This window comes from Scyliorhinus canicula, chromosome 10, assembly GCF_902713615.1.
Source record: "Scyliorhinus canicula chromosome 10, sScyCan1.1, whole genome shotgun sequence".
NCBI lineage: Eukaryota > Metazoa > Chordata > Chondrichthyes > Carcharhiniformes > Scyliorhinidae > Scyliorhinus > Scyliorhinus canicula.
In genome coordinates this window covers 74,473,854-74,494,795 of record NC_052155.1, presented here as the reverse complement: position 1 = coordinate 74,494,795, position 20,942 = coordinate 74,473,854, and the positions used below count along the sequence as shown (strand labels likewise).

At 41.7% G+C, this 20,942-nt stretch overlaps 1 protein-coding gene across 3 annotated transcripts in view; it reads left to right on the top strand.

The window, feature by feature from the left end:
• Positions 1-20,942, top strand: part of smchd1 (structural maintenance of chromosomes flexible hinge domain containing 1) — a 217,226-nt gene that overhangs the window by 121,532 nt on the left and 74,752 nt on the right. For all 3 annotated transcript variants that reach the window (XM_038809195.1, XM_038809194.1, XM_038809196.1), the window contains 2 exons: positions 2,251-2,330; positions 17,403-17,560. In XM_038809195.1, the coding sequence (XP_038665123.1) occupies positions 2,251-2,330; positions 17,403-17,560 (238 nt within the window). The remainder of the gene's footprint in view (positions 1-2,250; positions 2,331-17,402; positions 17,561-20,942) is intronic.

Here is a 20,942-nt window from a genome sequence, read left to right as displayed (position 1 = left end):
TAATAATTCTGGAATCGCTGGCTGGGCAAGCATTTATTGCTCATCATGCCTCCCTGGACTGCTGCAGTCCCTGTAGTGTCTGTACACCCCCAGTGGTATTAGGGAGGGGAGTTCCACGATTTTGACCCCTTCCTTCATATTCCTTCACTTCAGAGGCAAGCTGATAAATAAATTAAGGCTTATGGAGGGACACATTATTATCCACGTTTCACTAATTTAGTTATGTCTCGTGTGCCTTGTTCTGACTTAGGACTGTTCCACTAACAAGGCTTGGTTATGGAAGTCATGGCAAAGCCAGCCAAGAGAACATCTTTAAATTAGCCAGATGGGATATACTGGGTAAAATAACATTGGCAGTGGAGTAAACTGCTATAGACCGTAATACAGTATAAAGCTAATGCTCGGAAAAATGTGGTCTAATTCAGGATAGCTAAAAATGGTTTTTAATGAATTAAACATTTGAAGGAAATGAATATATTAAAAAGAGAAGATGGTGAATATTGTGTGAGATTTTTAGCAGTTGCTGAGATATCACTGCTTATCAATTCAGAAATCCAAAATAGTAGAGAGAATATAGCTACAGGGATACAAACTTGGTTAAAAGAACAGTTGTTTTTCCACTGGAGTATGTCGCCTTTGGTGTTCACTAGATATCAATATCACTGCCATTGGACCACTCGATGTAACTTATAGGGGATTTGGATACCGTGAAACAGAAATCTTTAAAAGTTCATACGTTTTTTTTAAAAAGCAAAAAATGGAATCTTGAGTTTTCTGTTTTCTGGAATTTAAGCATTGTTGGCAAAGCCAGGATTTATTGCCCATTCCCTTGCACACCTGAAAGGTTTGAAGGTAGAAGGCGATTTTCTTACAGGAGCTGCACCTCCCAAGATGAGGATCAGATTAGGCTGAGGAAAGGATGGGTGGGTCAAGTATTCCATGTGGGGTTGAACTTGAGGCCGCAGGGAGTGGCCATTTTGATGAGTAAAATAATGCAGTTTGTGAGAGCTAGCGAGGTAAGGGACCCAGGTGGGTGATGTGCAATAGTGAGTGGAGTGCTAGAGGGACACCGGTGGTGCTAGTCAACGTATATGCACCAAATTGGGATGATGTGGGGTTTCTTCAGAGTCTGCTGGGAGTGATCCCGAACCGAGATACGCACAAGTTGATTATGGGCGGAGATTTCAATTGTGTAATGGAGCTGATGGTGGACAGGTCGTGTCCCAAATCAATGGAAAGGCTGAAGATGTCAAAAGAGCTGGGAGGGTTTATGGAACAAATGGGAATGGTTGACCCGTGGAGATTTAGGAATCCAGGGAAGAAGGAGTATTATTCCTTCTGATTGTTTTGTTGGAATTCTTAATTTTCTTGTTTATACATGTTTGGAATAAAATATATTTTAAAAAAAGAAATGGAATGTTTTAGTTATGAGGGCTTTCTAGAAAATCAGGGCTTCACTCACGGGTAGATAAAATAAAATCTGATCGTTATTTGTAGGTTTAATAAGATTAACTCTGGTAAAACTAGTTTCATCATCACTACGCCAGTGACTTCAGCATCACAAAGGGAACACAAGGCGAAGTCAAGAATATGTTTTATAAAAACTTTAAATACTATAAACAGTGATAGAAACTGAATCCTAAATAGCTTTGAGAAGGGAAGTGGATAAATATTTGAATAAGTAAAAGTTAAAGGGGTAGAGTCCTTGCCAGAGTTGGTATTGATTGTGTTGGGCCAAACAACCACCACCTGTGCTGTCAGATTCTGTGATTGAATTTTGGTATATTGCTCTTCACCAGAGTGCTTGGTAAAGGTGTTTCACAGTGCACATAACTTCTGGACTCTTATGATTTGGAGTTGACGTGCTGCTATTTTAGGATCTTTGTGCTATGTCTTCCTGTCTAAGTATACTAGTGGTCTAGACATGGTCTTCCACCGTGGAGTATGGGGAGGGAAGAAAGACATCTGCAAGTTTCTTAAAAGGAGATTACTGTTTTATAGTTCCACTTTCATCACACTCTTTTCCCACCCCCCTTTTTTGGGGGGGATTGGAGATTGAATTTCACCATTCTGTGGAAGCTTTTTGCAGAAATCAATTTTTCAGAATGTTATTTTTCTAACCATAGTGTTATATAGCAGCAACAATTAATGCCCACAAATCGTAGTGGTATATAATGTGAACTAGTGGGGTTACTTGAATTTCTATAGACCCATGTATTTTAGAAATAAACTGATTTCCTCTTCCTCTAGCTGTCACCAGTACCACAACTGCAGAAAACTGATGAAAATGGAAGGGCAAATTTTGGTTCGTTTCAGATCTTTGCTGCAAGGTATGGTTAAATCAAATCAGTTTTCAACAGCTTGTATGTTTCCTTTTGATCATATCAGAAATGGCCTCACTGTTCCCATTGTAGCCCCAACTAATAAGGCAATCTCTGATCACCTATCTCCACCCATATTTTCCGATATTCTTCCAACTCTCTTTTGTACCTTAAGTTATTCACCAGCGCACTTTCAAATTCCCAATTTTAGCTTTCATTTCTGTAGCTATTAATTTCGTAAATCAACGCCATCTTGACCACTTGATATTTATGACCGTATTAGAAAACTACTCTGTCACCTAATCTCTCCCCAGCCCGCCCCCAGGTGTGCTCCTCATATTTATTATTTTAAGCCCAAGGGATATGGATTTTGATGGTCTTTGGCAAGTTTAAACATCCATTACCAGATCTGGCTGGGCTACATTGCTAAACCTGCTCAATATTCTAAGATCATATAGAAATGCAAAGATTGTCCTAGGCTTATCTTCAATAACTGTTTTAAAATGTTTTCTCGGCCTCCTCCACCCTCACCTCCCACAATAAGTGCAAGAAACTTGTGGACATATTTTTCCCTCAAAGTGGGACCATCCATTCAACTGCCACTGTCTCTTTTCTCCCCTCCCTTTCCCATGTCAGTTGGAACAAACTTGCATAAATGTTTTCTGCTGCTGTAGCTCTGAACTCCAGGCCTTCCTCCAGATTCCATTTGAAGTCCTAGAATTCTGACTCCAAACTCAACTTGTCTATGGGATCCACCTCCTGCTCTCCTGATCCGTTCTGCCCGATTTGCTGACTGTAGCTGATGTATTTAACAGTTCCTTCTCGGGTACCATTCCACCTACTTCAAATCTGTCTGTCCTCTCTTCAAAATGACCTGTCATTGCAAACTACAACTCTATTTCCAAAGTCCTTGAACACATTGTTGTTTCCCGAATCGGTGCCTTGTTTGAAACCTCCCATCGGGTTTCTTACCCAGCCACCGTACTGAAACAGCCCATATCAAATTCACTAATGACCTTTGTGACAATGACTGTGATAAACAATCCCTCCTGATCATTCTTTGTAGCTTTTGTTAAAGTTGGTGACACCATTCACTTCCTATATCTCTCATCCAGCTAGGTGGAACTACCCAACTTTATTCCATTCGTATCTATCAAACTATAGCTTGTGGATCATCAGTCATGGCTTCTTCTCCCATTCCTGCACTCATCTCTGGGATCTCAAAGATATCCTCTACCACTCTGCGATGATATCATCTGAAAGCACGTCGGGTTCCATATGACCTGTAGCAGAATCTGTCACACCGCTTGTTCGACATCGAACATCGTATCATAGAAATTTCCTCAAATTTAAAATTGAAAAGACTCAAGCTTTTGATCCCTTCTGCAAATACTATTCACTGACTTTAAGAACGAAGACAATTACAGCACAGGGACAGGTCTTTCGGCCCTCCCAATTGTACACCAACCATGCTGCCCATCTGAACTTTAAAAAAAAAACCTACCCTTATGGGGAACCACATCCCTCAATTTCCATCCTATTATTGTATCTGCTTCCACTACCTCCCCCAGCAGCGTGTTCCAGGCTCCCATCGCCCTCTGTGTAAACTTGCCTCGTACATCTCTGTTAAACTGTGCCCATCGCACCGTAAGCCTATGCCCCCTAGTAATTGACTCTTCCACCCTGGGAAAAAGCTTCTGACTATCCACTCTGTCCATGCCCGTCATAATCTTGTAGACTTTTATCAGGTCGTCCCTTAATCTCCTTCATTCCAGTGAGAACAAACTAAGTTTCTCCAACCTCTCCCCATAGCTATTGCCCTCCATACCAGGCAACATCCTGGTAAATCTTTACCGTACCCTCTCCAAAGCCTTCACATCCTTCTGGTAGTGTGGCAACCAGAATTGGACACTATATTCCAAGTGCAACCTAGCTAAGATTCTATAAAGCTGAAATATGACCTGCCAATATTTAAACTCAATGCCCTGCCCGATGAAGGCAAGCATGCCATATGCCTTCTTGACTGCCTTCTCCACCTGCGTTGCCACTTGGAGTGACTTGTGTACCTGTACACCCAGATCCCTCTGCCTATCAATACTCTTAAGGGTACCCTTCCACTGCTACCGTCTGTCTTTTATGACCAATCCAGTTCTGTATCCATCTTGCCAGCTCACCTCTGATCCTGTGCAACTTCCCCTTCTGTACCAGTCTGCCATGAGGGATCTTGTCAAAGGCCTTACTTTAGTTTACATTACTGGCAACTGTCTGAAGCTGAATGAGGCAGGTTCTAGTTGGTGTAATGTAAAAGCACCTTTCAAAGCAGATTGTGTTCTTAAGTTATTGTGCTTGTAGTTAGGCTGTATCTAGCATTCGCATCCTGTAAAATTTGTGATGTCCAATGTATCAAGGTTCCTGCAGATTTTAACGTTTGATTTCTTGAATCAAAAGTGTGTTACAATACCATCCATATTCTAAGAATTCCTGTCAGTTTAATGTGGGATTCTGTCTGTTAACTCAAAATTCTTCAATGAATATTGCACTAAAAACAAGTTATGCAGGGTGTCGAAAGGAAATTACCCAGCAGTTTTCTTTTAATTTTTTTGAAGTTGCTGCCCTTAAAAGAATACCTTTGGAGTGGTGAATATTTGAAGGGAGAAAACATTCGCCCACTATTTACCAAACATTTGTAGAACTGCAACATTGTCCTTTTAGCTTTCATACTAATATTTACATAAAATGCTCATAGTAATATGTCTGCTATTTTCTTATTTTCCCATATAATCTTTCCTCTCTTTGCCTGTAAGTGATCTTTGTTTATCCTTGCTTAACGTCTTATCTTTTAGGTACCAATAGAAGCATTTGCAGTCTGTTGTTTTTTAAATTTAGATTACCCAATTATTTTTTCCACCTAAGGGGCAATTTAGTGTTGCCAATCCACCTACTTTGTACATTTTTGGGTTGTGGGGGCGAAACCCACGCAGACACTGGGAGAATGTGCAAAATCCACACGGACAGTGACCCAGAGTCAGGATCGAACCTGGGACCTCAGTGCCGTGAGGCGGCTGTGCTACCCACTAGGCCACCGTGCTGCCCTTATTTGCAGTCTGTTATATGTTATTTGCTAGTTTGCCCTCATTTGGTGTTCGATCACAGCACAGTGGCAGAATGGGTAGCACTGCTGCCTCACAGAGCCAGGGACCCGGGTTCAATTATGGCCTTGGGAGCCCCAGGGAGATACTCAGGGAGTCCGGCAGTAATAGCTTCGTTGAGAATTTGGAGGCAGTTTCGCCAGCACTATGGGTTGGGGGCAAGGGTCAAGGGAAATGCCGATTCGGAGGAATCACCAATTTGAGCCAGGGAAGGGGGATGGAAATTTCCGGAGATGGGAGGAAAAAGGAATTAGGACATTAAAACATTTGTTGCTTGGGGGTCGGTGGCAGGATTGATTGAGTTGAGGGCAAAGTATGGTATGGGCTAGAGCAGGGGGAAATATTTAGATATATGCAGGTTCGAGACTTTGCCAGAAAGGAGATACAGAGCTTCCCAGTAGAGCCGGCTTCCACATTGCTGGAAGAGGTGCTGACAAAAGGGGGACTGGAGAAGGGGGTAATATTGGCGGTTTAAGGGACTATTTTGGAAGAGGGGAAGGCACCGCTGGAAAGGATCAAGGCAAAGTGGGAGGAAGAGTTGGTAGAGGGTATGGAGGAGGGGTTCTGGTGTGAGGTGCTCCGGAGGGTGAACGCCTCCACCTCGTGTGCGAGGTTGGGGCTGATACAGCTGAAGGTGGTATATAAAGCACACTTTACAAGGGCGAGGGTGAGCCGGCTCTTCAAGGGGGTAGAAGGTGGGTATAATGTTGCGTGGGGGGGCCCCACAAACCACGTTCATATGTTTTGGTCCTGGATTACTGGAAGGAGGTTTTTAGGGTAATCTCCAAAGTGGTGCACGTGAAATTGGACCAGGGCCCTCGAGAGGCCATCTTTGGGGTGTCGGACCACCCGGGGTTGGAAACGGGTGTAGAGGCAGATGTTGTAGCCTTTGATCGTTGATTGCCCGAAGGCGGATCCTGTTAGGGTGGAGATCAATCTCCACGGGGGGGACCTACTGGAATTTCTCTGACACTTGAGAAGGTCAATGTTGGACTGAGGGGAAGGATGGAGGGGGGTCTACAATTCATGGGTGTTATTCATTAGCACTTTCGAGAATTGGATTACATCGAACACGAACTGTGGGGGGGGGGTTGTTGGGAGAGGGGAACTGTATGTGTTAATGGCGACTATGGGTGATTCGTGATTCCTTTTTGTCATTTGTGTATGTTAAGATGCGGGCTAATGTTGGGGGTTGGTAGGAGGATTGTTATTGTGATATGGGGATTGGCATTGCATTTGTTACTGATTGCTGTTTATTGTTGGGTGTAAATTTGGGAGAAAATGTGAAAAAGGGAGAATAAAATATTTTTTAATTTATTTAAAAAAAAAAAAAATTCTGGCCTTGGGTGACTGTGGAGTTTGTATGTTCTCCCCGTGTTTGTGTGGGTTTCCTCCCGCAGTCCAAAGATGTGTGGGTTAGGTGGATTGGCCATGCTAAATTTCCTCAATGTCGAGGGAAATGTAGGTTAGGTTAAGGGATTATTGGGATAAGATGGGTGAGTGGGGCTTGGGGTGGAGTGTTCTTTGAGAAGGGTCAGTGCACAGAATCAATGGACCTAATGACATCCTTCTGTACTGTAGGGGTTCTGTGAATTTCTTGGTCTTCCTTCCAATCCTCAGGTTTGTTACTCTTAGCAGCATTATAAGCCGTTTCATTTTGTTGTAGACTATCTTTAACTTCTGGTTGGACTTGAGGATTTTTATTCCTTAAGGGAATGTACATTTATGAATTATGAATGTTTTGTTCAATGCTTGACATTGCTTGCCTACTGCTTATTGCTTAGATTTTAATCCACTTTTCCAATCAACCATAGTTATCCCTCTCCCTATCCGTAATAATAAAGGTAAAGTCGCCATAATGCCAGATGACCATAGGCTGCTTTCCCCTTTGAGGGGGAGAGCTGACTAGTGGTAATTTAACCTGAGGAGCACCACACCTCAGGCGAGGGCAAGGTTGAGAAGGCATGCCTCATCCGTTATTGAACCCACGCTGCTGGCCTCGCTCTGCATCACGAGTCAGCTGTCTAGCCAAGTGAGCTAAACCAGGCATTGTCAAAATCGGGGGCGCAAAGCTATGCGCATACACACCGATGATTGGGGACGAATGCGCAGTGTGGCCGCATTTTTTTTTTTTCAAGTTCGGGGGGCAAAGGGACCCAAAGCCATTTTCTCATTTTTGTCAGCAACAAATAACGTAAGACAAAATGGTGGGCCGCGAAGGTCGGCCGGCGTGGGTCGCGAAGGTCAGCTGGCGTGGGCCGCGAAGGTTGGGCGGTTGGAAAAAATGTGTCCCCAGAAAATAAGTTTGATTAACACTGAGCTAAACCAACCCCCAATATGCAGTTCTTGTCTATCCAGACAATTGTGTTGGCCACTAAAGGGGGTGTATCTTGGTGGATTTATTTGGCGGACAGTACCTGGGTACATTCAATTCCTGAATGTTACAATAAAGTTTTAAAATACCTAATTAGCAAACTGTTGATCCACATGTAGAATAACAGATTTTTGCCGAACAAACTTACCAAATATAGAACACTCCGCAAGAATTAGAGAGGGGGAGTACAGGGAATTCATGGGAGTTATGAAATGGGAATCGGATGGCACAGGAAGAGGGGCTGGAATGGACATGATATGATAAGGATGATAGGAAAGTGATAGATATAGCTCGGGAGGAATGGCATAAATGGGATGGAATGGCATGGGGTGGAGATTCGAAGAAGTACTGTTACAATAAAAAAATTAATTTTACCACCAATGATTTGCAGAAAGGAAGGTAAGGGGGTGGACGGAATGGCATGGGATGTAAAGATTCTAATTGAAAAGCAAATATTTTGTAGGTCTCTGGTATCAACATATTTTGCTTTGTCCAAATTTAACACCAACATTTTGGACTTGGCTAACTTGCTATTAGATTCCTATGATCAGTGTTCCCTGGAGGATCCTTTAGTGGAAAGTCCTTAATGAGCCCAGTCTCATTGAACAATGCCATATCCCAAACGACCTGTATCAGCCTTTGCTCAGTTCCTAGCACAATTGCCTGCCAGTTGGAATGTTGTGGGTTCAAACGCCACTCCACAAAAAACAAGCCTGACACTCTGGTATAGTACCGAGGGAATGCTGCACTGTTGAAGTTGCTGTCTTTAAGATGAAAGGCCTGTCTCACCCTCAACCTTCTTGGCATCTCCACATCTTGTTTTTTTTTGTCATATTGATTTTTCTGGTCACTGCCACTATGCTTTTTGTGGGAGCTAGCTGTACATAATAGGCTGTGTATTTTCTACATTTCTTCAAAAATATCTTATTTGTTTGAAAGTGTGATTGGCATTCTGAGGTCTTGGAATGGTTCCATATAAATGCGAGTAATTTTGTCTTTCAATTTACATTGGTTCCTTGACAGGCTGACATAAACTATCTTGAATGCATTTCATGAATTGGTCCTGTGGATGTTACCTCTGTCACATGCGCATCAGAGGAGGCGGTGGCAGAGTGTTTTTGTCACTGGATTTGTAATCCAATGCCATGGGAATTTGGGTTCGAATCCACCATGGCGAGCGTGACATTTGAATTTGCTGAAATCATGGAATTAGAAAGACAAATTATGGCCATGAAATCATTATCAACTGTCGTAAAAGCGCATCTGGTTCACTAATGTCCTTTAGATCAAACTCATTTATTTCTTTGAGCTATTAATTCATCTATTTTTGTTATGAATGCTTCGTCAAATTTAGATGTAATATTCTTTAGCTTTATCATTTTTTCTGGGTTTTTTTCTTTACATCACCATAGTCACTAAAGCCCTTTGCCTTTGTTAAACTCCCTCTTCCTTCCTGATACACTGCCTATTTTTACACAGCTCAGTACCTTGCTCAATAATCTTGCCTTTTCTCTTGCTCTTGCTGCTTTTGAACTTGCTGGTAGCTAAATCTTCCTGCCTGAATCCTAATTATTTGTTCCTCCAGGACACTGGTTCCAGCCAAGTTTTAGTAGATCCTGACTCAACAGGACATTACCTTTATTTTGCAAAATTGGTGCCAATGCCGTTTCCCTATGAATAAAACATCATGTCTCCTAAAACACTCTTTTAGCTACACGTTTAATCTGCTAACCTGTTCTCCCTATGCCAATTTACAATTTCCAGGGTTTATTACATGAGATTCTGCATTTCAATTTGGATCCTAACTCTTCGAGCTGTTTCATGAAGACACAATTCCCTGTTCCACCTATATCATTGGTTCTGGTGTGGACCAATGCAATTGGATCTACCATCTCCCACTCAATTCTTCTCCAGTTGTGAGATCATGTCCTTAATCCTGGCACTTTTCAGGCAGTCAAATGGCATGTTTAATATAAGGATCACGCATAGAAATGGGACTGGGATCCAGTACTGCCCACATTGTGATGTAAAGGAACACATGACCGGAATCTAGAGGGTAGTCTTATGCTGGACAGACATGTGTAAAAGCAAGTATGATGATGGCTCATAATTTAGACTTGATACTGTATGTGCATGATTCTGAGGAGTTAAACACCTCCTGTTCAACGAGACCAGAGTCCGAACCTCTTTGTGAGACCTACCAATCTACACCCATGTGCAACAGCATGGTTGACCTTTAATGCAAGATGATTGTCAAAAAAGGTTAAGAAATCTTGCTGAAATTGCACAGGCATTTGGTGAAACCACACTAGGAGTTTTGACCTCCATACAGTGTTAAAGGAAGGATATATTTGCCTTCTAGATGGTGCAGAGTAGATTCACTACATTGGTGATTATCTGGTTGTCCTATAATGAGAGGCTGAGTACATTGAGCCTGTACACTCTGGAGTTTAGAAGAATGAGAAGTGGTCTCATTGAAACATACAAGCTTCTGATGGAGTTTGAAATGGTGGATACTGTGTAGTTGTTTCTCCTGGTTGGGGAATCTAAAGGGGTCAACCATTTGTGACGGTGAGGTGAAATGTCTTCATTCATAGGGTTGAGAATCTGGATTACCAGTCCAGTATCATTACCACTATGCTGCCATCTCATATTTAATCAAATTGTGTATTTTGTCCTCATAAATGTCCAAAATTCACTTGTGTTATGATCCCCACAGAGACGATAAATATTAACTGTCACAAATGAAGTAAAATCAACATGCACTAAACATTATTCAGTAGGCAACTGATACACAAGCCTACAGACTGACGACTCCATTGCTTACATGTATTCTCTGCAGATTGCAGTCTTTAATTTAAAAAAAAATCAATTTAGAGTACGCAATTCATTTTTTCCAATTATGGGACAATTTAGCGTGGCCAATCCACTTAGCCTGCACATCTTTGGGTTGTGGGGGAGAAACCCACGCAAACATGGGGAGAATGTTCAAACTCCACACGGACAGTGACCCAGAGCCAGGATCGAACCTGGGACCTCGGTGCCGTGAGGCAAAAGGGCTAACCCAGTGTGCCACCTTGCTGCCCCAGATTGCAGTCTTTACGAGAAACAGTCCAAAGTTACTCCGAGCTTCCAAAAGGTTTATTTCTCCATTTTATTGAGGCATATCATTCAGTCACCGTTATAGGTATTTTCCCTCAGTTTTCGGCAAATTCCTGAACAAACTTGCAGCAGCCCCCGACTCACTCCAATGATTCTTTCTCTACCCACACCAGGACAAATCTTTCAGGATTCTTAAGTGTCCACGGGTTCTGTGTCTTCGGCCAGGAAGTATCTTCTCACCCACATTCTATTTTGTAGCTAACATTAAGTCTGCAATAGCAAAATCATCAGCCTCTCCCTTTGTGTTTAGGTGTTAAATCAGGTATTCAACCTGGGCAACAAAACACATGTCTCTCTTTATTTGCTTGAAATTAAGGAGACAGTTTAAAGCATAATCTTAACAAACCTTGCATTCATAACTCTTGTCAAATTTATTTTGACAGTTGAGTGAGTTACATCACGTGTGTAATTAATTTAATGGGTGCTGTTTACATGATGGACCAGATTTTTCTGAATGGGGAGGAACTTAATGTCAATCTTTGATAGCTGCAAAGGTGACCCATTGTAGTAGAAAATTCATGCGAGTATTTTACTTGGGTAGATAGTGAGGGATTCAGCAGTGAAAATGCCATTGAATGGTAAGGTTACATTTGTTATTCTTGGAGATGATCAGTACCATGCACTTTGTGCATGATTATTCCCGCTTGCCAGCCCAAGCCTTAATGTTGTCCAGGCCTTGTTGCATTTGGATATGGACTGCTTCAGTGTCTGAGGAGTCACGAATGGTACTGAACATTGTGCAATCATCAGTGGAAATCCCCAGTTCTGATCCCTTAGCATAATGGTTAGCACTATAGCTTCACAGCTCCAGGGTCCCAGGTTCGATTTCCGGCTTGGGTCACTGTCTGTGTGGATTCTGCACGTTCTCCCTGTGTCTGCGTAGGTTTTCTCCCGTTTCCTCCCACATGTCCTGAAAGACGAGCTCTTGGGTGAATTAAATATTCTGAATTCTCCTTTTGTGTACCCGTACAGACGCCGGAATGTGGCGACTAGGGGATTTGCACAGTAACTTCATTACAGTGTTAATGTGAGCCTACTTGTGACAATAAAGATTATTATTACCTTTTTAAGGACAATTAGGGATGGGTAATAAAGCTGGCAAAGCCAAAATCCCTTGAATGAATTGCAAAAGAATGGTTCATTGCTAAATGTGCCAGCTTACACGTGAGCCAGTAAACCAATGCTCGGCCTGTACACTCCGGTGTACCCTATTTGAAGAGACTGATGCACGAGGACACCAAGGCCTTGCTGAGTATCCCCTCTCTCAATTTACATCCATTTAAATAATAATCTGCCTTCCAATTTTTACTACCAAAGTGGATAACCTCACATTTGTTCACATTATGGTGCATCTGACATGCATATACCCACTCAGCTAGCCTGTCCAAATCAAGCTGAATCCTCCTCACATCTCATCCTCCCACCCAACTTTGTATCATCTGCAAATTTGGAGATAATACATTTAGTTCCCCCGCCCAAGAAGAAAATCTGGTTTTTGTGTCTCGGATAAATATCTTTCCACCAACTGCATGCAAAGAAGCACATTATCTGGTCGCGTATTTAATTGCTGCTTTGCGCACCTTGCTGTGAACAAATTGTCTGCTACGTTTCTACAGATTGCAACTGTACACAATTGCCAGTAAAACACGTAAGGGATGTCCTGAGGTCATTAAAGGAGCAGTAAAACGTCAACTTTTTTTCTGTAACAAAACTTGTTGAGGGTTCTAGTCCATGCTACTAAGACTAACTGCAAATTCCTGTATATGGACATTGGGGAAAGGTCAGAAAAATGGCGGAACACATTCTTGCAAGAAAGCTACGTTATCATGTATGCCATATGTAAGGTGCACACTTGCTTCTCTGCAGTTGTGAAATTCCATTGGCAGTTGCCTGAGAGCAAATTATTTGTCTCACTTGTGCAGATAACAGCACACTGCTTTGAGGACAAAGGGAAGAAGGAAACCAACATGTTGAATTTCTGGTTAGAAAGAACAAATGGTAATTTGTAACAAATATCATACTGCTACTCTAGATTCTGCATGCAAGGCTTGCATAGAAAAATACATAGTAAATAAAAGGGGATGAGGCCATTCGGCCCTTCGAGCCAGCTCACCATTCATTATGATCATGGTTGATCAGCAAATTCAATACCTGATCCTGCCTCCCCCTTCTCCCCCACATCCCTTGATCCCTTTAGCCCCAAGAGCTACATCTAATTCCTCCTTGAATCTCACAACATTTTGGCCACAACTACTTTCTGTGGTAATGAATTCTACTAATTCACCTCTCTCTGGGTGAATATATTTCTCTTCATCTCAGTCCTAAAAGGTTTAACCCTTATCTTCAAACTATGACCCCTAGTTTTGGACACCACCCCCCCACCACTGCCATTAGGAACATTCTTTCTGAATCTACCCTGCCTAATCCTGTTAGAATTTTATAAGTTTTAATGAAATCCCCTCACTCTTCTAAACGCCAATGAATATAACCCCAACATCCTATGAGACCCTCCTCATGTTATTCAGGAATCACCCTGGTAAACCTTTGCTGCACTTCCTCCATAGCAAGAACATTCTTCCTTCGACAAGGACACACAAACTGCACACAATACTCCAGGTATGGCCTCACCAATGCCCTATGCAATTGCAGTAAAAGATCCCTATTCCTATACTCAAATCCTCTTGCTGCGAAGGCCAACATTCATTTGCCGCCTTTACTGCCTGCTGTACCTGCGGGCTTACTTTCAGAGACTGATGCACGAGGACACCAAGGCCTTGCTGAGTATCCACCTCTCTCAATTTACATCCATTTAAATAATAATCTGCCTTCCAATTTTTACTACCAAAGTGGATAACCTCACATTTGTTCACATTATAGTGCATCTGACATGCACATACCCACTCAGCTAGCCTGTCCAAATCAAGCTGAATCCTCCTCACATCTCATCCTCCCACCCAACTTTGTATCATCTGCAAATTTGGAAATAATACATTTAGTTCCCCCGCCCAAATCATCAATATATAATGTTAACGGTTGGAATCCTAGCACAGATCCCTGTGGTACCCCACTAGTCAGCCAATAGAAAAAATACCCATTTTTTCCAACTCTTTGATTCCTGTCTGCTAACCAGCTTTGTATCCATCTCTACTCTACCCGCAATCGTGTCCACTTTAACTTTACATAGTAATCTCCGATGTGAGACTTGTCGAATACCTTCTGAAAGTCTAAACAAACCACATCCACTGGTTCTCCCTGGTCAACTCTACTAGTTACATCTTCAAAGAATTCCAATAGATTTGTCCAGCATGATTTCTCTTTTAGTAAATCCACGTTTCCAAATGCTGTGCTATGAAATGATTGATAATGAACTCTAGCAACTTACCTTCTACCGATGTTAGGCTCACTGGTCTGTAGTTCCGTTTTCCCTCTGCCTCCCTTTTTGGATAACAAGCTTACATTAGCTGCCTTCCAATCTGTAGGAACCATTCCAGAGTCCAAAGAATTTTGGAAAATGGCCACCAATGGATCTACTATTTGTATGGCCACAGTAAGATTTATCTCATCTCTCGTTCATCGATAAGTCAGTCCGGTTGAATGAGTGGAAGCAAAGTTTTTATTTCTTAAAAACACATTTTGGTACATTCACACGAAATTAACTGGAAAATGCTTTTTCCGACGACTATTATAATAATAACTTAATCAGTTAGACAGATCACATTGTTAAAGAAATCCTTATCTGGATATTCAGCCCCTTACTTAGTTTCATTGGTTCTGGTTCTCAGCTGAGACCCCCTTGATTCGTTCAGGAAAGTGTCAGTCACTTAACAGACGACTGGTTAATTAGACATTAATCAATTATCCCAAGTTAATTAAGTGTCCCATGACTTCTGTCCCACGTTCAAATTCCCTACGTGACGTCTGGTCTCAGCTAGGACACTGTTTCAATCTTGTTGAATGTATCTTCATATCAGATAATGTCAGAACTCGTAGTTCATTATTTTCTAAAATAAATTTAGATTACCCAATTATTTTTTCCAACTCAGGGGCAATTTAGCGTGGCCAATCTACCTACTCTGCACATTTTTGGGTTGTGGGGGCGAAACCCACGCAGACAAGGGGAGAATGTGTAAACTCCACACGGACAGTGACCCAGAGTCAGGATCGAACCGGGACCTCAGCGCCATGAGGCGGCTGTGCTAACCACTAGGCCACCGTGCTGCCCTTATTTGCAGTCTGTTATTTGCTAGTTTGCCCTCATTCGGGGTTCGATCACAGCACAGTGGCAGAATGGGTAGCACTGCTGCCTCACAGAGCCAGGGACCCGGGTTCAATTCTGGCCTTGGGAGCCCCAGGGAGATCGAACCTGGGACCTCAGAGCCGTGAGGCAGCTGTGCTAACCCCTAGGCCACCGTGCTGCCCGTAATTCATTATTTTTAAACTTTGATACAGCCATGGACAGCATTCATAATTATAACTTATATTATTTCATATTCTACAAATTCAGTAATATTCAGGAATCCTTTTTAGCTAATATTTTAAAGGACACCCCTCTATAACAGCCACTTAAGTAGTCTGGGATAAAGATGATCAAACCCTGGAGATTTAACTGCTTCCAATCACATTAATTTCCATGAAACCTTTTCTCTGCTAATTTCCTTAAGCTCCTCAATAAAACTTGGGTTTCTCAGAACATCTGGTGCATTATTCATATCTTCCTCTGCGAAAACAAGCAAAGTACAAATTTAGTTCCTCGGCTATTTCTTTGTTCCCCTTTTATGAATTTCCACTTTTCTGACTGTAAAGGGCCTACATTTGTTTCCGTCATCTTTTTCTCTTTACATACTATGGAAACTTTTACAGTCAGTTTTTATGTTCCCATTAGCTGCTTTCATACTCTCTTTTCCCCATCATAATCAATCCCTTGGTCCGCCATTGCTGAATTTTAAACTGCTCACAATCCTCAGGTCTATTGCTTTTTTCTTGCCAATTGTATACTTCTTGTACTTTAATTTAATATTATAGAACATAGAACAGTACAGCACAGAACAGGCCCTTCGGCCCTCGATGTTGTGCCGAGCAATGATCACCCTACTCAAACCCACCTATCCACCCTATACCCGTAACCCAACACCCCCCCCCCCCCCCCCCCCCCCCCCCCCCCCCCCCCCCCCCCCCCCCCCCCCCCAACCTTACTTTTTAGGACACTACAGGCAATTTAGCATGGCCAATTCACCTAACCCGCACATCTTTGGACTGTGGGAGGAAACCGGAGCACCCGGAGGAAACCCACGCACACACGGGGAGGACGTGCAGACTCCGCACAGACAGTAACCCAGCCGGGAACCGAACCTGGGACCCTGGAGCTGTGAAGCATTTATGCTAACCACCATCTCTAATTTCCCTTGTAAGCCATGGTTTGGCCACATTTCCCTTTCTACTCCTGTGCCAAAAAGGAATAGCCAACTTTTTGGAGTTCACCAATTCGGTTCTTGAATTCCTGCCGTTGGCTGTCCACTGTCCTTCCTTTCAGTGATGTTTTCCAGGCCATCATAGCCTGCTCATGCCTCATACCATCATAGTTAACCTTTAATTGAGTTTCTGGACCCTGGTCTCAGAAGCAAATACCTCACTATCCACCTTGATAAAGAATTCTGTCATATTATGGTCACTCATCCCCAAGGGTTCTCTCACAATTCGATTGCCAACTAATCCTTTCTCATTGCACAATACCCAGTCTAAAGGGGCCTGTTCCCTTGGTTCCTCAACATATTGGTTCAGAAACTATCCAATATACACTCCACAAATTCCTCCTCTCTTGTACTGCGACTAATTTGACTCACCCAATCTTTATGCAGATTAACTTAACCCATAATCACCGATGTTCCTTTATCACGTGCATCTCTGATTTCCCGTCTAATGCTATTCCTAACATTACCACTACAGTTTGGTGGCCTGTATGTCACCCCTACTAATGTTTTTTTTAAGCAATATCTTCTGTAATCAACAACGCATCAATATTCAAGTTGCAGACCATCCTCTCAATCTGGGGCCACAGTCCACTTAACAAAAGTGGAAATGTTTTTCATGTCTGTTAAATTTGAATTCTCTGCAAATGTAATGTATTGATATTTTCAGTTTTCTTTTAATCTGGGTTTTCAGTTCTTTTTAGTCTGGTTTTGGCTATCAGTAATTAAAAAGGATAGCACAGGAGTGTCAAGCTGCACATATTCATAAACAGCATGTGAAAGTATCTAAGTTTGATTCAACTGTTCATCGTTTTTGATTGGAAATCAAATTGCTTTTCAAATAGATTACATTTAGATGGTCTGAGGAGCAGGTGATGTTTATCAAATGTTAAAAGGGTTGCACTGTATGGGTATACATTTTGTATTTCAGGGGAAAATACACATTGCAAACTAAAGCCGTCATTAATAAAAGTGCAGTGGATGGTCCAGTGATCAGATTGAATGTAGTACCAGACCCTAACAAACCTATCAGCTTGCATGTAGACTACGACAAAAATACAACTTTTGTTGCTGGTGGATTTTTAACAGGTATGCATGATTTATTCACTTGTAAAAAATATTAATATACATGTTTGGTGATTAGGCCATGGGATATGTGCCAATATTTGCTTGTTTCTTATTGGAAAATTGGTAAATTATAATTTAGAATTCCATTTGCTGTTAACATTCTTGCTCTTTTTGGATAGCCAATTTTTAATAGACAAATAATCTTCTAATTGCATTTTTGTCAGAAATCATTGTATATAAGCAAAGTAGAAAATAGATTAGGAGTAGAACAGAATGATTTTTTTTTTTTTAACTCTGTTTTCTGGTGGCTATCTTTCAGTTCAGAGTGCAGTACAGTATTTTTTCAATCTAGCTTGTGTGTATCCATCCTTGCCTCTGTTTCTTCCTGAGAATATATTGAACTTTTTCTCTCACATTAGGCTTTGCCTTTACTATACAGTTTAGTTCATTTGTCAGATATATGAGCTTTCTATCACTTATCGTTCTTAACGCACTGTTGTCTTGAAAGCTGTCCTGACTTGGGTATCCTTTGCTGCTACCGTATTCAATTAATTAAAGCACACAGGATAATATTGCTACAACAGCTCTTTTAACGAAGGGTAAAAGTAGAATAACTCTGAAAGTTTGGAAGCTGCACATGATCTTTCAATCATCATAAAAAATGTATGTCCTGTAAGCTTAAGCTTCTGCAGTGAAACTTAATTGTATGAATTCACAAAGAAAGATGAACAGGTAATGTGATTCTGCTTCATTCAACCTGCCCCACACTAATCCATTACTTTATCTATTGCATTATTTAAGTTCCCACCCCACCATAAGACATGTCATATGCATGTGAGAGGTGAGAAACTAGATTTAAAGAACCCAGGACAGTTTGGGGAAGAATACTCTATGACCCATCTGGGCAATTAGTTCGAGAGCAGATGATCACTCTGGTTCTGAATTCCCTGAGGTATCTACCTTTTGTAAGAGTTAATGTGAGTCCCAACCAATTAAAGAGCTAACAGCATGAGGAAACTTTGTGAATATCCCCTCCTCAATGATGGCAGAGCTCAGTACTTGCAAAAGACAAAACTGAAGCATTTGCAGCCACCTTCAGCCAGAAATTATAACTAGATCATCTTGACCACCTGAAGTCCCTACCAACACAAGCCTGTCTTTAGCAAATTCATTTCACTCCATGCAATATGATACCGCTGAGCATACTGGATACAGCAAAGTTTTGGGCCCTGAAAAGATCCAGCGGAAAACATGTGCATCACAATTAGTTGTACCTCTAGCCAAGCTGTTTCAGTATAGATACAACACTTGACATCTACACGATAAATTGGAACATTACCCGCGTATGTCCTTTTTCAATCCAACAAATTACCACCCCATAATATCACTCTCAACCATCAGCAAAACAATGCATGGTGTCAGCAGTGCTATCAAACTTCACCAATAACTTGCTCATCAATGCTTGCTTCATTCTACCAGGACCTCGTGGCTCTAGACCTCAATATAACCTTCCTCCAAACAAGGGCAAAATAACTGAATTCTAGAGATGAGGAGAGAGTGGTTTCCTTGACATCAAGTCAACATTTGATGAGTGTGGTATCAAGCACCCCAAGCAAAATTGAAGTCAATGAAAATCAGAAATCTTACCATTGCTGCCATAACTAATGCAAAAGACGTTGATCATTGCATCATTGCAGCAACTCCTCGAGGCAGAACCCTAAGCCCAAACAACTTGACATTCATCAATGACCTTCTCTATCATAATGACTGATGCAGGAATGTGTGCTGACATTGCAGAGTGTTCAGTCCCATTCATAAATTCTCATAATGAAGCAGAGCATACATGCATGCAGCAAGACCTGGACAACATTCAGCTTGAACTGATGAGTGGCAAGTAACTATTTATGCTTTACAAATGCTAGACAATGACCATTTCCACAAGAAACCAGCTTCTCTTGACAGTCAGTGGCATTACCATTGCTGTATACCAACCATTAACACTCTGGCAGCCACCACTGACCAAAACCCTAACTTGAACAAGCGAACTAATAGTGTGGCTACAAGAGCAGGCCACCTCTGACTTCCCAAAGCCTGTCTGACATCAGTAAGGCACAAATTAGGAGTGTGATTCAATTATCTCCACTTGCCTGGATGAGTGCAGCTCCAAAAGCACTCGAGCTTGACATTATCCTGAACAAAGTAACCTGTTTGGCACCCCATCCACCATCTTAAATATTAACTCCCTCCATTATTACTAACCATGTCTGTACTATGCTATCTATAAAATGCATCACAGCACTTGCCAAGCTCATTTGACAACCATTCCCAAACCCTCAGCTACTTAGAATGACTGACAGTCAAAATGAACATGACCGCCACTTGCAAGCACTCCCCAAGTTGCACACCAATCTTACTTGGAAGCGTTATCACTGTTTCTTCATTGTTACTGGATCAAGAATTCTGAAATTCCACACTTAACACCATTATGGAAGTACTTTACCAACTGCAGCAGTTCAAAAAGGCAGCTCAACCCTGACACCTTCATGACAATGGGGATGGACAACAAATGCTGGCCTTGAAACTGCACCCACATCTCGGAAACAAATGAAGAAAAACAACAGGTGCTGCTCTCAAACAATTTCAGCAAATCATCATCCATTGAACAGGTTAGCAGTTTGTTACAAAGGCCCACTATTCCCTGGAAAAGTGGAACAACCACCTGGCATCTAGATAGTCTCCAACTTAAAATTGTGACCCTGCCCCCGGTCCTCCCTGATCCATTTAATTGGAACAAACTGTTGATTGGAAAGTGATCTATTCCCTACATTATCATAGTAAGAAGCCTTGCAACACCTGGTTAAAGTCCAACAGGTTTGTTTCAAATCACTAGCTTTCAGAGCACTGCTCCTTCCTCAGGCGTTGTAAGACTTCTTACTGTGCTCACCCCAGTCCAACGCCGGCATCTCTACATCATGGCTACATTACATAAGCCTAACGTAATGAACTATTTCAGAACAATGCCCATACATTTCAGCACTGTATGCAAAATACTTCATACAAAATACTTATGTTTAAATACAATTCAAGAGATTATTGTAGAAGCCTGGTTGCAGATTGTGTAATGGGTCTGAATTGTCATAATACATGGCTGTCCTTTAAACCAAGTTAATCATTCCTTAAATGATAGGGTAGAAAAGTGCATTTTGCACTTGTAACAAAGAAGTATCAAATGTAAGGCAGTATTGTCCTGATCTGAAGCTGTGGATTCTTTCTGCAAGCTGAAACTAAACATTTGAGATCAAAATGAAATTTCATTGGTTTCATTCAGATTTGTGCTGTAATATTCCCTGACAGAGTATCTTTCTTGTTGGAGAATAACTACTATTGTAGAATAACCATCAAT